The following is a 15,098-nucleotide window of genomic DNA, read 5'->3' as shown; positions in this document are numbered from 1 at the left end:
AATCACCTCTGCCAACCCGGGTGCGGCTGCTGGGGGAAATGGAAGGTGAAACACAATCTTTACGGCGCGCTAAATCAAGCGTCTGCCCTGAGCTAGGCAGCTGTGCGCGCCACACCCCATCTTCTCTAGTCTGCGGCGAAGCATCTCACTCGACACCACCATGCTAACCTAAAGCAACCATCAGTCTAGCCCAGAACACATAATCAGATATTACTCACACCCACCCAGCGCCGCAGAGATGCGAAGGACGTCCTGAAAAAATCCCACCCCCGCCTACCCGGCCCGGGGGGTTTTGACATGTCTATGTAATGATGGAGTCTTATACAGAGACTGCGTTCCCGCAGCTGCGTGCCGCCGTCTCACAGGAACAGGACACCGACGAACTCACTCAGTGGCTCAGCTGCCTGCAGCAAACAACGCTTCTTCCAGATCGAATCCTTGTAGCTGGACCGTCCTCGCTGAGATGAGATGAGCCCGCCACCTCTCAGTGAGACGGTCCGATCTTACGAGATCGCTCAATTAAGCTATCATGGCCGCCCGAGAGCTTTATCTTGTTAGTTATATGAAGCTGAGATGCCTGCCTGTAGTGCTCGTTTGCTGTACCATGACAAGCTCGCTTTTCCTTTTTTACCCCTTTTTTCTTGATTGCTCACTCACCTTCGTTCTGAACTGCACGAGCTTCGTCCAGTCTTTGCTGAAACACATTCGCTCATTTTCCTCGTTCTCCTTGTTGAGTCTAGGCCCTTCCCTCGCAACGTCACAATGAAATATTTCCATCTTCTCACCTCCCTCGCCGGAGGCGGCACCTCCTTTCTCCTTCAGGCTCAGCACATCGCCCAGGAGCGGTTCGATCCCATCGTCCAGCCGGGTACGTGTGATAGCCGATTCTGCACCGACTTTCAAATTGAGACGGAAACGCTGACTCAATGGAATAGGGGTTGTTAGTGGTCACCTGCACACTGTGATTGGCGCTTCAACCTTTAGCCAGTCGTTTTCCCCCAACATCCAGGCAAATGCGAACTGCTCGTCCATAATTGTGCAGGAGAACAAGTCCAATTACTGGATGCCCAGTCTCTTGGCCCGGCTCTCCAACGGCTCTTTCTCCTCGGTCCCCCTGAAGGAAACCCGTGTTTACTACCTCAACAATGTCGGTGCAGTTGCCCGCTCGGGAGCCCTCAAGACCATGAACAAAGTCTGACACCATCATCTTTCCTTATTAGCATGCCCCAGGAACCCATGTCACAGCTTTCCCCCGGGGCTTCCGAATGCTGGTTGGCAATCCCGGTGCAACCTCCGCAGACCCTGCTGGTAAAATTAAATACCGGTGTCAAGACGGGTTCGCCTCGGGCCGCGAGTTCCTTCAAGATCATCTGCCCTACTTCGACTGCGGCGACTTCCTTCGCGCCTCCGTCAGCTTCCCCGACTGCTGGGATGGCAAGAACCTCAACAGTACCGACAACAAGAGTCATGTAGCCTACCGGTACGGCGGTAACCTGACCTGCCCCGAGTCGCATCCAGTGTCCATGATGCAGATCGACCTCGAGATGGGCTACGCGACCAAGGGATTCAAGTGGGACCAGCTGATGCTCAGCACCGGTGACCAGGCTGGATACGGTGAGACCGCCATTAGCTAGCTGCCCACACTCATCCTGCATCAACACCCAGGTATGCCCAACTGTTGAAAATGGCTTGGCTGACTGTCAACATCAATGTGTCGTGTGTCGTAGGCTTGCATGCCGACTACCTCAGCTTCTGGGAGGGTGACCTCTTGCAGGCCGCCCTCAACGATTCGAGCTGCCAGAACCGCCAGAACATTTTCGGCGATGGCGCCCAATGCGCAACTCTTGTGCCCCACCGGAACGACAATGCCATGTATTCCTGCCGGCTTGAAACTGCTATCCCGCAGGAGGAGACTGGTGTCGCCGCCCCAAGTATGTCGTCTGCTGATTTTCTTTTTTCCTCCATTTCTGTCGTGCTGCAAAACAAGCACGGTTCTCGGCCTTGGTGAAGAATACTAACAACTAATCCCCGCTCCCACCTAAAAGTTCCCACTCTCCCTGGGTGCAACCTTCCATACAATTCCACTGCCAATCAGGCCAAGCCAACCTGCTCATCCACACCTCCCACGCCCGCCATTGGTCTCGCCTCGGGCTTTGTGAACTTCAGCTGGCAGCGCGCCACGGCCGGCACCAGGCTGGTGATGATTGCCATCTACAACGGTTTCAAATCAAACTCATCTCCTCCGTCATCGCCATCTTCTCCCGCCAAAACACTCGCAGCCACTCCCGGCTCGACGTTCAATGGGCCGACCGCCCCCTGGGCCAGCCTAGGCTGCTATACGGACCACACGGACCGCGGGCTGCAGGCGCAGGTAAAGTTAGCTTCTGGGCTCAGCCTCACGGGTAGCCTGTGCCAGGGGCTGTGCAACCAGAACGGCTACATATATGCAGGCACTGAGTACGGGACGCAGTGCTGGTGTGGCAACTCTGTCCGCACAACGTCGACCAAGGCCAGCGAGGCCTCGTGCAACATGCCGTGTCCCGGCAAGACGTCGGAAAAGTGCGGTGCGGCCTGGTTCATGAACCTCTATTCCAAAAATTCGGCCACGACCTGAACAAATGCGAGTGCCATTCCTTCCAGTTCTTTTACTAGCCCTTCTCCCAATCCTTCTCCTAAGCCCTCTACGGCTTCCACCGTCTCATCCCCTCCATCTCATCCCCTCCGTCTCATCCCCTCCGTCTCCTCTCTACACCTCGTCGTCGTCTCTCTTGTCTCTGTTCTCGTCTTCCTCTCTTATGGTCGTTGTGTCTGCCTTCTTTCTGTTCGCGCTGTTGGAGATTCTGGGCTTTTAGCACTGTCTCCAACTGAGCTGGTGCCGTCTTTTTTTTCTTTCTTTCTACTACCCCCGGTAATTTTAATCCCCTTCTTTCTTTTCCTTTTCTTCCTTCACTTAGTGGTTTGATAATCAGTAGGTTTTGGAGAAAATAGAAGGAAGGAAGAAAGAAAGCGAAAAAAAAAGAAAGAAAAACCAAACGAAAAAAGAAAACGAAAAACCCCCACCGTGAAAGAGCGACTGGGGCTGAGTTTCATTCTGCAATGTGCAGGGGGCGCACGCTACAGATCTACATGTGCCAGCAGACCTGGTGGCAAGGCTCCTGCCAGTATCTCAAGGCCATGCAAAACACTTGCGTGAGCCTGAAGGGGACCGCTTAGTGAAGCTTTTCGCCCTTTCTCTTCGTACTCTTGTTTTATCGAGACTTGAAAAAGTGTCCGAGTGAGTGCTGGCGTAGGCTTTTTGCTGCGCAGTTATCGCAATTTTAGCTCCGCGGGACCAGACGTCGGAAGTTGCTCCCTTTGCTCGTAAGTCATCCTCCCCATGTTTCCCCCACCCAGACGAACAGTCAAACCTATGAACGGTGGTGAGAAAAAAGGGGTAGAACCGCACGGAGGTTTAACTGACGCGTGAATACGCACAGAGACGATAATTGCGAAGACAGTTCGCAAACCTGGGGACCCTTATCATATCCCGGCCTCCCGACATTCGGGTCGCTGAATGCTCGATGGGGGTCCTTGAAGTGCTTTCCGTTGCTTTCCGTCAGGGGCTTTCCTGTTGGATACGTGTGCGCCTACCCTGGTTAATTAGTCAGGCGCAGTAATTTAGCGTCTAATTCTTAGGGGGTAGTTGATATTTTGAGGAGTAGGTTTTATGTAGTTAGTGAGAGAATGCGAGACTAGGCTAGAACAAATGTTCGGTCTAGCTTTTAGTATAAATGAAATTAGAATGATAAATGTTTTGCTCTTGGCTGAGTTGAATTGGGATCTAGAAGTCCGCGAGCCTTTCCGAAAATATGTTATGGAATATTCACTCCGACAGTCGACGTTAAAATCCGACATCACCCTTCCTAGACCAGCTACGCTCACCACGTGGCCCTCGCCGCTTTTGCTCAGCCCAGATCAGCCCCGGGCTGCTTGCTTGCTTGCTTGCTTGGGGCCCAAGAATAGATATCCGGTCGAGCTTGAAGAAGAATGGGACCCATGCCACCACCTTTGACGGACACCGACGTGGAAAACCCTTAAGCCGGCGGGAAGAGGCGGAAGCGCTTTGCACCTGCTGCCCTTTTTGCCGCCTGTTCGGCATGACCGTTTGAACGAATATAGGGATCACCTGGGCGCCTCTACAGGCCGAGTCATACGAGATTCGGCTTGCGCGCTTCGCTCATTGTTGGCCAGTCGACAGTCGCAGTTCGGAGTGGGGAGACTTTGGGAGTGTTTCTGTGGACGTCACCACGGTTCACGACTTCAACGAGAGTGCAGCTGGCTATGGGGAGCCATGGGAGACGGTTCCACAGAACGAGCTGAGACACAGTGATCCGGTATGCACGCTACAGGTTGGAAGAGAGGAGATGCACCAAATTCTTACGCGAGACCTATCAAGCCATATTTCGACCTAATCGGCGCGGGTGGACTACGCGGCACTGAGCTACAGATGGCCCTCTATCCCACCGGCCCGCCTGCCCAACCTTCGAACAAGGTCCTGCCCATCTGTTGTGCGAGGCAGCATGGAGGTGACTCTGTCGCTCGGCTACCGTTATCTGTGGATCGACATGTTCTGTGTCAACCAGAATGACGAACGAGACAAGGCCCAGCAGGTTGGAAACATGGACTTGATTTATAAGTCACCATCGCAGCCGCTTGTGAGCCTGAAAATGGCCTTGTCGGCGTAAGCTCGCCGCGACCACAATATGACGTACTTCATTTGGACGAAGTCCTTTTCTTCCAAATCATTTTTCAGTCTTGGAACCATGTGTTAGAATCAGAGTGGAATACGAGGACTGGGACTTTTCAGGAAGCTTTGCTATCTCGACGCTGGCTCGTCTTCCCTATGCGGCAGGCAATGTTTGTCTGCAATGATATGTTTTGCTGTGAGGCGTTCAATGGGCGACCTGTGCGGACAGTGTCAAAAGCATCAGGAAATATCAGCGGGCGACCTCAGAGCTTTTGAACATGCAGGATACGTCTCGGCTGCGCGGATCCTGATGGGTCGGAAACCAGCCTACTCGGGTCGAAGCATTCGACCAGTCCAAGCTGCTGGCAAACTATACGGCCATCCTGCGACTTATCCGACACTATAAGGCCAGGTAGATGACGGACGACTCGGATTCGCTGCGCGCATTCCATAGCGCATCTCGGCTCCAGTTGATTACATCCAAGGACTGCTCGTCCTTCCCTCAGTAGTTGGTTTTAACCCTGACTGAGACGAGCGCAAACTATACTTGAGCTTCTCTCTCAGCTGGCACCATCTCAATCGATGGATGGCTACCGCTCGGAGGGCAGTTCCATCTTAGTCCTGGACAGGTTGGGCAGGAGCAGTCCAGTACCCAGATGTGGACTTCCGCCGGTCCAAGTTATGATGACAACTCTCGCAGCAGCAGCAGCAGCAGCCGTATGCGGTGGGTATCATACCTCCAGAACTTCACGCTACACAATGGCCAGTTAGCCACACCCCGGTGTCCTTCAACTCGCGGTCTGCTTTCTCCGCTGTTCCACCAAGGACAGGGCACCACGAATACCAATCAAGGCGAAGCCAAATCAAGTTCTAAGCCCGTATCGTACCATCCGGTTACTTCACCTTGGACAGTATGTTTAGCTGGCTTTCTTCTGATCGAATTTAATAGCCCGGGTTACTCAAAATGTGTTGTGTATCTCAATCAAGAAAATTCAAACACCCAAAGACAGATTGGTGTATCACAGCATGGGTGTTCTCGGGAGACAAGTTTTGTACAGTAAGGGCTGGCAGATGTAGGTTTGGGAGTTTGCGTCGGTCATATTTTTGCAGCGCTGGCATCAATTCAATCAGGCCAAATATGAAGCCTTATTTGACTGTATTTGAGGCCCAAAATGGTGTATTTATCTGTGTAAGAGGCTCTCTCTGATTGGGTGGGTTTTATTTGACTTAATTGACGGAATTTGCCGCTCCACCAAAAAACAAGGAAATCGAGCCCTGAATGGCACTTTGAGACCGGAAAAAAGCCCTTGACCTTCAGGATCCTCATTTACTTGCCCAATTCTTCGTACACATGAGGTAATTCAGGGCTTCGTCGACCATACTATGTCTCTGTGTGCCAAGGACCGGTTTTCCCTGGCTGAATGCCCTCTCGCACTCTGTTGACATAGACGGTATTGACAACAAGTCAAAAGCCATCTTTGACAACCGGGGCCAACGCTCTCTTCTTTCCTTCCACCAAGCCAGTATATTATCCACCCGCCTGACGCTTTCGTGAAGGTATTCAGCTAGTTCATCCTTCTGGTTGGGGTCATCAGGGTCATTATGGTAGTCGTGAGTAATAAGATGACTCCCTCGACCTTCGTGAGGCGTACGAACCGGCACCGGGAGAGGGATGACGGCGTACTCGGCCTGGTAGAGACCCCGGAATGCCCTCATCGCTTCTTCGGCCCGCCCACCGCCCAGGAACTGGGTTACCCACTTCTCCCTATGCCCTGGGTGTAGTATCATGGCCGACCAGTATGCTGGGCTCTCCTCCATCAATCCAACGTATTCTCTGAGCTTCTGAATAGCTAGGCCAATGCTTGTTCGAAGAAAGGATAGATGATCGTCGTCAAGATCAGGTGTTGAGGGCGGCGGGGAGGGTGGAGGGTTGTTTGGTAGGTCGGCAACAAGGTCGAGGGAGGGCGGCCTGATCTGGCCGGTCGGCAGGCGCCGGGGTAGGTCGATGACCGAGTCGTCGAACCGGGCAAGAAGACGACGGTTACGCTGCGACCGTTGTGATGCTTCCCTAGTAAACAACACGCCGTTGTCATCGTCGTTGTCTATGCCGAATGATAGAGGCTGTTGGCTTGCGACCGTGATCTCTGGGTGGGTGTGTACTGGGCCGCCGGTAAAATCGGTAATGGCTTCAAGGTTCGGGTGTAGGGTTCGAAGGCGATCCTCAAGCAGATCGATTAGCCACTCCTGTGTAGCGAGGACTTCAGGAAAGGTAGCCGCGCGCCCTTCAAACCACTTTGTAATCTTCTTGAAAGGTTCAAGAATAGACAAAACAAGGGAAAGTAGGTGCCAGTCACTCGGTTGTAGCAGGTCGGCGGCGGGCATACGCTTCCGAGGGTCCTTCTCGCTCTGATTTTTATGGCACCAGTAATCTACTTGGCTCTGTAATTGCACCGCGCGTTCGATCATGAAGAAAACAGAATTCCAACCCGTGGAATTATCACCACAAAGCTGTAAACCTTCGACTGACCTGTCAAATATAACCGTGCCGAATTCCTGTGCATCTTCATCGCCGAGCTGATTGCGCGCGACCTGTAGGAAGGAATCCCGGCGTTGTGGTGACCTCCGAATAAAGTGGACGACATTATGAAGCTTTCAAACCGGCCCTCTCTTTCGCCACATCTTCAACAACGCTTCTTCCTGCTCGGGCGGTAACTGGCCGATGAAGTCATCGTCAAAGGTTCTTTCGAGGCCAGTCGACTTGCCGAGAATGAAGGCCTGCGCTGCTAGGTTGAGGATGTGGCCGAAGCAACGTACACGACGCTTTGTGGCTAAGGAATCCCGGGAAAACCGGCCAAGGCCAGGAATTAACGACTCCAAGGTAAATTTTACTGCCCAGTCGTTCGAATCCACGTTGTCACACTGAAAATAACCAACGTTATTAGCGAAGCCGTAGTCGTTGACTAGCCGAGAGATGTAGAGAGCCTGGTTCTCGCCGCTGTGAGAGCCTCGAAGGTGCGGCATTCCAAGCAGGTCTTGTTGTACGGCGCTGTTAACATCGGTGTAATGCACGAAGACCGCTAGGTAGGAAACTGTCGCGTTGGAAGTCCAAATATCGAATGAGAGATGCTTCTTGTATGGCGATGCGGCTAACCTCTCACGTAGGGCCTGTTGTTCAGCCTCAAACCTCTTTCGAATATGCTCTCGTATGGTGTTGTGCGAGGAAGGAATCAGGGCGGCTGTCTTCTCGGCATTCAGGTTCATGCAAAAATCACGAAATCCCTTATGCTCAACGATGCTGAAAGGCAGGTTCGAGCCGACGACTAGATCGATGAGCTTCTCTTCTATAGAGAGCTTGTGAGGTAGTAAAACATGCCTCGCGCGCTTCGTATTGACCACTTCAAGCGTACGTTGCCTTTTTCCTGGCCTCTCAATACCAGACTGGGAATTGGATAGGTATAATTTGTGGTCTTTTTCCAAATGTATAGTCGCCGAGCTTGTTGACTCTGCCTTGAACAGCTTCTCGCAATAGTGGTATGCCCAGTAGTATTCTCACTCGATGACGGCGTTGTTGATGACTTGGGCGACCTAGTAGCCGTGATCACGAATCCACGATGTCCTTTTTGGTGTTTTTCCTGCCCACTTTTCCGGTATGAAGGACCCTCTTGATATTTTTATCCTCGGCCAATCCTTGACTTCAATTCCTGCTAGATCTTTGAGATCTACTCCCTCTTCAAGGAGCGCATCGAACTGTCTGGCTACTCGTGATTGCTTCGGACGAAGGGAAGGAGGACGATTTTCGGCGGTAGGGAGGCTTGTCGAGAGGGTCGTGACATCAACGGTGGAGGCAGGCATGTTGTCGAGGACTCGGGAGCCAAGGAAGCAGGGAAATCGCTGCAGGAAGATAGGATTCGACAGTTTATTTACAGCGGTTGGCGATAGTTGCATTGCAGCGGCACGGCGGCACTCGAATTCAGGGCATTCGAGGATTTTCCCGGGACTAGAAAATGCAGGGTTGGCCTTGGTCAGGGACTGCCCTGGTGCCAGGAAAACCCGGAAAATTGGGCCCAAAAATGGCTCAACCAATGGGAAATATTTACAAATATGCCAATTAACCTGACCCTCAATTTGGCCTGAATTTGACCTCTAAAATGGCTTATTTGCCTGCAAATACGGATTTCCTTATTTGATTGATTTGGCATTTATTTGGATTGGTGCCAGCGCTGTATTTTTGACGGGGGTTTTCGTTTGTTGAAGTGGCGTTCCTGGTCCCTCGTGCCTTCCGTGGAGAGACGCGTGTTAACCCTAACCCTAGGTCACGGGTGAGCATGTTGCTGGGTTCTCAAACCACCGTTGATCTTTTCGAGCTAGGACGTCCGGGCGGTTTTTGTCAGACTGCAACAGCACCTTTAGGATTGCGTGCATCAGAGTGAATTGCTCTTATTCTCGTCCTCCAGTCTTTCCACAAAAGACTCTCTCTCATACTTCCTTATGTGGCAATTACATGACGAAACCCAGTGGCGAAGATTACGCATCATAGATTCCAGAACCTTCTAGGCCATTCCATCTGACAGTTTTCTCCTCGACGCGTTATGACTTGGGAATGTAAACTTCTCCAGAAAGTCAACAACTTGCCACATCACCATTTTAAGCCGCAATTAATAAATGAGACAACTTCGCAATGCCCTCAACCAGACGCGACGGCCTGGTAAGCACTCGCCATTGATTTTGGCAATTACTTAACAAGTCTGACCGATGCAACCTGGCAGTCGCGCGACCAATTGCTGGCGGATCTGAAAGCGTACACGGCCATCACAGATGAACGACTGGACGAACTCAAGCACTTCCTCATCACGGCCTACTATCTCAGCCAGCATGGCCAGGACGCCCGCATTGTAGCGCGCGGGCAGAAATATCACCGGCCAGGTGGATCGGCATATGCCTTGAAAGACGTACCCGCACAAGATGTCGTCAGCGGCGTGCGAGCCTATATCCACGCAACTCATTGCGGGTGGAGCCAACGGCCCGCTGACATCTGCGACAAGGTCTTTGCGAACGTAACTTCAAAGCTGAAGGACTTCAAGACCTGGGAGGCTGTAAAAATGGAACGCCCCAACCCAAAAGCCACCCCAGCAACCATATTCTCGGAATCCAGGGCCGTAAGTCTGGCGATTCTTTCCACACACTTCTAAAATATAGCTGCTGACCATGTACAGCAACTACCCGAGTCGATAAAGTCGAACGCTGGATTGTTTGCCGACCTCGCGTTCGCAGCAGGATTTGACATGGACAAACTTATCTACCTCAAGGGCATCATAGCATGGTGGGATTCCACGGCCGGCGGCAAAAGCGGCATGTGGTGCCCCGGGAAGGGTGAAGTGAAGGGTGGTCGTCTGGGGCGGGACCACCTGCACACAATCGAGGACGTGCCAAATTGCTACGTTCGCGACTGTATCATGGACTACATCAACACTGAGCTGGAAAGGGGCAGCAACGTGAAAAAGGCCGATGTTCGGCGAGCCGTCTTTTCAGACCTGACCAACGCGGAAATCAAGCAATATTCCAAACTAGTCTCCCAGAGAATGGACGCGATCCGCCGCGGAGATTTGTCGCCGGACGATGAAGAACCGCAGCCAGCCGAGCCAGAGCCAAAGAACCCCCTTCACGAAGCCCTTCACCAGTACTATGACCTCAGAATCAGGCTCGGAGAGCTGAAGGGCAAGGAGCAGCAGGACGATGCCCTGGCCGCAGTCGAGGACACAGTGGACCTGAAGCCTTACGCAGAGGGTACGAACTTCCGTCGCGACCGCGACTGGGACGAGATAGATGTTCTCTCGCGATCCGTCGTGAGACCGGGCGCCAAGACGCCGCTGCCGGCCGAGAGCGCCGCACTCGAAGGCGTGCTCCAGCGCAAGCCGGCAATCCGGCACGACGTTGACCAGGTACGCGCCATGATCAAGCGCTTCGTACTTGGGGGCGAGTGGACGCTCGACCAGTTTCGCATTGCGCTAGGCCCAGCGGGTCCGACGCGCCAGCACCTGAGCAAATTCCTTGGCCACAAGAGCGCTACTCGGCACAGCAAGACGTTCAATCTCTCTTGGGAATTCTTCCACCGCAGAGAGCTTTTAGGCCTCCCGCTGGTCGGAGCGAGCCCTGACAGAGATGCAATTACCCTTATTTCCTCTAGAACCAGGGCTAGGGGAGCTAAGCGCCGCAGTGGCACGCTACACGGTGTCGGCCGTGCCGCCCCTGTGCGACAGGCAAAGCGGCCGCGAGTATAATTGCATGGTATTGATCCTCGGTAGTTGGGGGTGGGGTTGGCGATGTGCTCCGTGTTCGACATGTTGTTTATGGCGGTATGGTTCAGACTGCAGGAAATAAGAAGGGGGAGAGAGATTGTGAAGGACGATGAGCGCAAGCTCAAGAACTGAAATTAATTAGCTCGATTGACATTTTTCTTGTAGAGCCAGAACAAGGCTTTAGCGAAACCCTGTTCTTTGCCATATCGCTATAATACAGTTAGTTTGCTTCTCAAGTTGCCCATGCCTTTAGTTAATTCAGCTGAACGGAGCCACCGAAGCGAGCTTGCGAGCGTAGGTGGCGTAGAGAGGCTGTCTTCTCTACTTTACCGTGAGGGTGCCGAATGTTTCTCGCACGGCGATTGGCCAGTTTTCGTCCGTGTCAAAATACAGGACAGGGACTGGTCGATCGGACAATCCTCGGACCTATTAAGCCGTTAAATGCCGCTTTGCTGTGTCGGGGTTGTGTCAGAGGAAGGAGCAATTTCCCAATTGGTAGATGTCCTACGTAACCTGCATATGCTAGGGAGAAGAAGGAAGACGCCGCAGGCAAAAAGCGCCGCAGGCACTGGGGGTCCTAGGGGGCTTGCCCCCTAGAAATCCAACAATTAGTAGACCATGAACATCGACAACTCAACTATCACGAGAATTTGTTTTGGTGTTGAGGGGGTAAAATGGCTGTAAATCGCTGTCCCGAGGTTCAGCCGGCCACTTCCGAGGTTTACCCGGGTTCGTTGGTCCGTGCTCAAGCTTCGACCTTCTTATCGGCTCCCCCGCCAAAAGTTAACCTCTTTCCTCCTACAACCTCGCAACACAACCTCAATCAATCGCATGCACGATTTATCGCCTTTCCAGCTATGAACAGGTATGCCGAATGCTTCAAGATCATCGGGCTATTGATGCGTACTAATATATCGACAGGAACGCGTTTTTTTCGAGCCACCGCGATGGCTACGGTCGGGGTCCCTCCACAGCCCCCGCCGCCTCCACCAAATCCAGGCGGAGGTGGTGGCCTTCCTCCCGACCGCCCGATCCTACCGATTGAGGCCCCCGATGACGAGATTCCCGTCGATTACAAGAGATGCCGTGCTTGCAGGTTCGTCAAGCATCACCAGCACTTTGTTGCGAAGCCTGGTGGAAGAAGAGGAGTATTGACGGTTAATTGCGATACTTGCCGCGGTCTGAATGTTGGCGCGCACCGATCCAGTATTCGCGACCTCCTCTCGAATATGCCTGCCCTCGCCCCGCGGTCTAAGCGTACACCCGACGTGTTGTCCTCGCCTGAAGGCCGTGCCTCTCGAGCCGCCTCAATGGCATACGGCCCTCTTCGCCGACCTTCCGGCTCGCCCCCCCCCGAGGCCAGCTCCCGGTCTTCGTCCCCGGCCTTCCCTCGGGCTCGGAAGTCTTCGCCTAGGCCGCACCCGCGCCCCTACCCCCATTCTTCCCCGAGGTCAATCCCCTGCGCCGCCTGCCCTCGGAAGTCCTCAGCCTCGCAGCGGCTTTCAACGCCTTACCTCAATATTCCATCGGCGTGGTCAGGTTGAGGGTTATACACCCGAACAACAGGCAGCACATGACGACCGCCTTAACATACAGCGGCGTCACAGATCAGAGCGTCGGCAGGGACAAGTTCCCTCTGCAACACCGCCGTCACAAGAGCTTCTCGCTCGCCCGCCGGGCGGTGATCCCGGAGGTAGTGATCCCGGAGATCCTTTTGTGGAGGACAACAACCGCCAGATGTGCCCGCGCTGTTGGCAGTATTTCCCCGAGGCTGAATTCAGGGGCCGTGATCACTGCCGAGCCTGTGATGCAGAACTTCAATCAAGCATGTCACCCTCGCAGTCAACTACCTCACAAAGCGACTACATGAGTGGGCCTGGCACTCCTCGCCCTACGCCCCGCCGTCAACGTGGTCCTGCTTTTGGCAGCCAGTACCGTCCCCGTGCATCTCAATCTCCTGTCGCCGAAGCTGCCGTGCCTCTATTTCCGACGGAGGAAAACCCGGTCCTTGAAGACGACTTGGCGGTTGATTCCCTCCTCGCTACCGATCGTGAGCTGTTGCAAGCCTTCCAGGCTCGCATCGACGGCGAGTCTTCCTTACAGCATTGTCCCCGGTGTCGCCACTCGTGGTACAACCTTCGTATCACCGGTGGTATATGTGCGGGCTGTCACTACCGTGACGATAGAAAGCCCGACGATATGCCTAACTTCTTTTCTGCCGAGAATAACATGGACCTCGGTGACGTCCCGGATCACCTGCCGAAGCTTACACAAGTTGAGGAGCAGCTCATTGCACGCGTTCACGTCTTTCTAGATGTTCGATTAGTTCGAGGTCAACAATACCGGTATAGCAAGCACTGCGTTAGCTTCTTGCGTGATACTGGCTCCCTCTACAACCAGCTCCCTCGCCTCCCTCGGGAGCTCGATATCGTCATAGTGCGGCCTCGCCAGTCGGAAAACAACAACGCGTATTTGATCAGGAGCTTTCGTGCCGATTTCAGGGTTCGCCGCGCTGCCATTGAGACTTGGTTACGATATTTAATCGCAAGCCACCGTGGTTATTCGGACATTCAGGTTGACGTCGAGCGCCTTGCACAGTTGCCCGAGGACGGCAACGTCATGAACCAGGTCGCCGTTGTTGAGGTTGACGAGGAAGTCCCTACCGTACCGCAGGTCCTCGGTGACGATGAGGTTGAGGATGACGACTTTATCGACTATGCCGCGGCACCTAACCTCATTCCTGCACAGGCTGATCTCGCTCGACTACGTGACCAGGTACACGGTAGGGAGCTGGCCCCCGAACAGCCGCCCATTCGCAACTATATTGAGCTCCCCGGCGTCAGGTCAACGCCCCTAAATGACCTCAATAACCGCCTCGCCCTTATCAGTCTCTCGATGCCTACGCTTATGCCCCGGGGCCTCGGAGAGTATACCCTGCCGCGTGTTCGAGCTGTGGATTGGTCGACCTGGGTTAAGCATGCATTGTTTTGGCACGATGGCCGCTTCGCCAGGCACCCTCGCTTCCCGTACGTGGTGTTCAATACAATCATGCGGGCACAAGTCAACAAGAAAAGCAAATGGCTGGTTAATCGCAGTGGGCATCGCGAACGCTTTGAGTCCCTCGACCAGTTACGTGAGGCCCTAGATTCTAACTCCCTTGGCGGCCAGATCCTCCTGAATTCCATCGTGAGGTCGTCAAACGTTCTCCGTGGTACTCGGCCCTTTTGGAACCAACAACGCCGTCAACTAGAAGCCATGTGTTATGCTCTCGACTGCCCTCACATCTTCTTAACGTTCTCAGCCGCTGATTTACACTGGGAGTCTCTCGCCAAGGTAATGCCAGACTACCCTGCCTGGCTGGCTGCCGACGATGTCAACAAATCCCGCATCGCCCGCAAAAACCTCAAGGAAAACCCCCACATAGCGGCGTGGCACTTCTACCGCCGCTTGAAGGTGTTCCTTGAGGAGTATTTCTTCAAGAAGTACCCTACTACTGCTCACTGGTATAGGTTTGAGTGGCAGGGTCGTGGCAGTACTCACTGTCACGGCCTTTACTGGATTGAGGGTGTGCCTACCCCGGGAATGGAAGGATTCGTCGACCAGGTTCAAAAAGATGACTTTTTACGGCTCTGGGGTCTTCAAGTTACCGCCACTAACCCGGAGCCCGGTCGTCACCCCCCTCCGCACGAATCCAACCCTCTCAATGTTATACCGGGTGTTGATACTTCCTTTGCGGCCCTATCGAGCGTTCTCAACCGTGTTCAGAGACACAACTGTACCGAAGCATACTGCCTTCGGCGCCGCCGACTTGGTGGCATGCTCTCACGAGACAAGTTATGCCGGTTCTACTTCGAACGTACTCTCCACGAGCTCGCCGTCCTTACGCGCGAGATGAATCCGAACTACGAGATGTTCGACGGCGCCCGCCCTAACGACGGAAGAATGAATAACTACATTCGGGGCGTTGTGCTAGGCTGGCTAGCTAATACGGACTCAACACCTTGCACGTCCCTTCGAGCCGTGCTCAACTACATCGCCAAATACTGCACCAAAGCCGAGCAACAGACTCAGCCGTA

At 53.7% G+C, this 15,098-nt stretch overlaps 4 protein-coding genes across 4 annotated transcripts; all 4 read left to right on the top strand.

Annotated features, from left to right (window-relative positions):
* The first annotated feature begins 615 nt into the window (after nucleotides 1-615).
* B0T26DRAFT_426779 (uncharacterized protein) lies at nucleotides 616-3,078 on the top strand. Its single transcript, XM_060434927.1, has 5 exons — nucleotides 616-868; nucleotides 936-1,147; nucleotides 1,221-1,614; nucleotides 1,728-1,931; nucleotides 2,046-3,078. Exons 1-5 carry the CDS (start codon nucleotides 763-765, stop codon nucleotides 2,612-2,614), a joined length of 1,485 nt encoding a protein of 494 aa, XP_060293149.1. The 5' UTR covers nucleotides 616-762; the 3' UTR covers nucleotides 2,615-3,078.
* A 1,481-nt stretch (nucleotides 3,079-4,559) lies between these two features.
* B0T26DRAFT_805474 (uncharacterized protein) lies at nucleotides 4,560-5,630 on the top strand (the record flags this gene model as incomplete). Its single annotated transcript, XM_060447154.1, has 3 exons — nucleotides 4,560-4,720; nucleotides 4,812-4,896; nucleotides 4,956-5,630. The coding sequence occupies 3 exons, from the start codon at nucleotides 4,560-4,562 to the stop codon at nucleotides 5,130-5,132; spliced, it is 423 nt and encodes a 140-aa protein (XP_060293148.1). The 3' UTR covers nucleotides 5,133-5,630.
* A 3,581-nt stretch (nucleotides 5,631-9,211) lies between these two features.
* On the top strand, nucleotides 9,212-11,258 carry B0T26DRAFT_723278 (uncharacterized protein). Its single transcript, XM_060442621.1, has 3 exons — nucleotides 9,212-9,431; nucleotides 9,493-9,882; nucleotides 9,940-11,258. The coding sequence occupies exons 1-3, from the start codon at nucleotides 9,405-9,407 to the stop codon at nucleotides 11,002-11,004; spliced, it is 1,482 nt and encodes a 493-aa protein (XP_060293147.1). The 5' UTR covers nucleotides 9,212-9,404; the 3' UTR covers nucleotides 11,005-11,258.
* Nucleotides 11,259-11,831: 573 nt separating this feature from the next.
* Nucleotides 11,832-14,483, top strand: B0T26DRAFT_426625 (uncharacterized protein). Its single transcript, XM_060434926.1, has 3 exons — nucleotides 11,832-11,887; nucleotides 11,944-14,116; nucleotides 14,191-14,483. The coding sequence occupies exons 2-3, from the start codon at nucleotides 12,208-12,210 to the stop codon at nucleotides 14,328-14,330; spliced, it is 2,049 nt and encodes a 682-aa protein (XP_060293146.1). The 5' UTR covers nucleotides 11,832-11,887; nucleotides 11,944-12,207; the 3' UTR covers nucleotides 14,331-14,483.
* Nucleotides 14,484-15,098: the final 615 nt, after the last annotated feature.

This window comes from Lasiosphaeria miniovina, assembly GCF_030549165.1.
Source record: "Lasiosphaeria miniovina strain SMH2392-1A chromosome Unknown B0T26scaffold_6, whole genome shotgun sequence".
Classification (NCBI taxonomy): domain Eukaryota; kingdom Fungi; phylum Ascomycota; class Sordariomycetes; order Sordariales; family Lasiosphaeriaceae; genus Lasiosphaeria; species Lasiosphaeria miniovina.
Note: the sequence above shows the minus strand (reverse complement) of the source record. Positions and strands in the feature narration are given on the sequence as shown.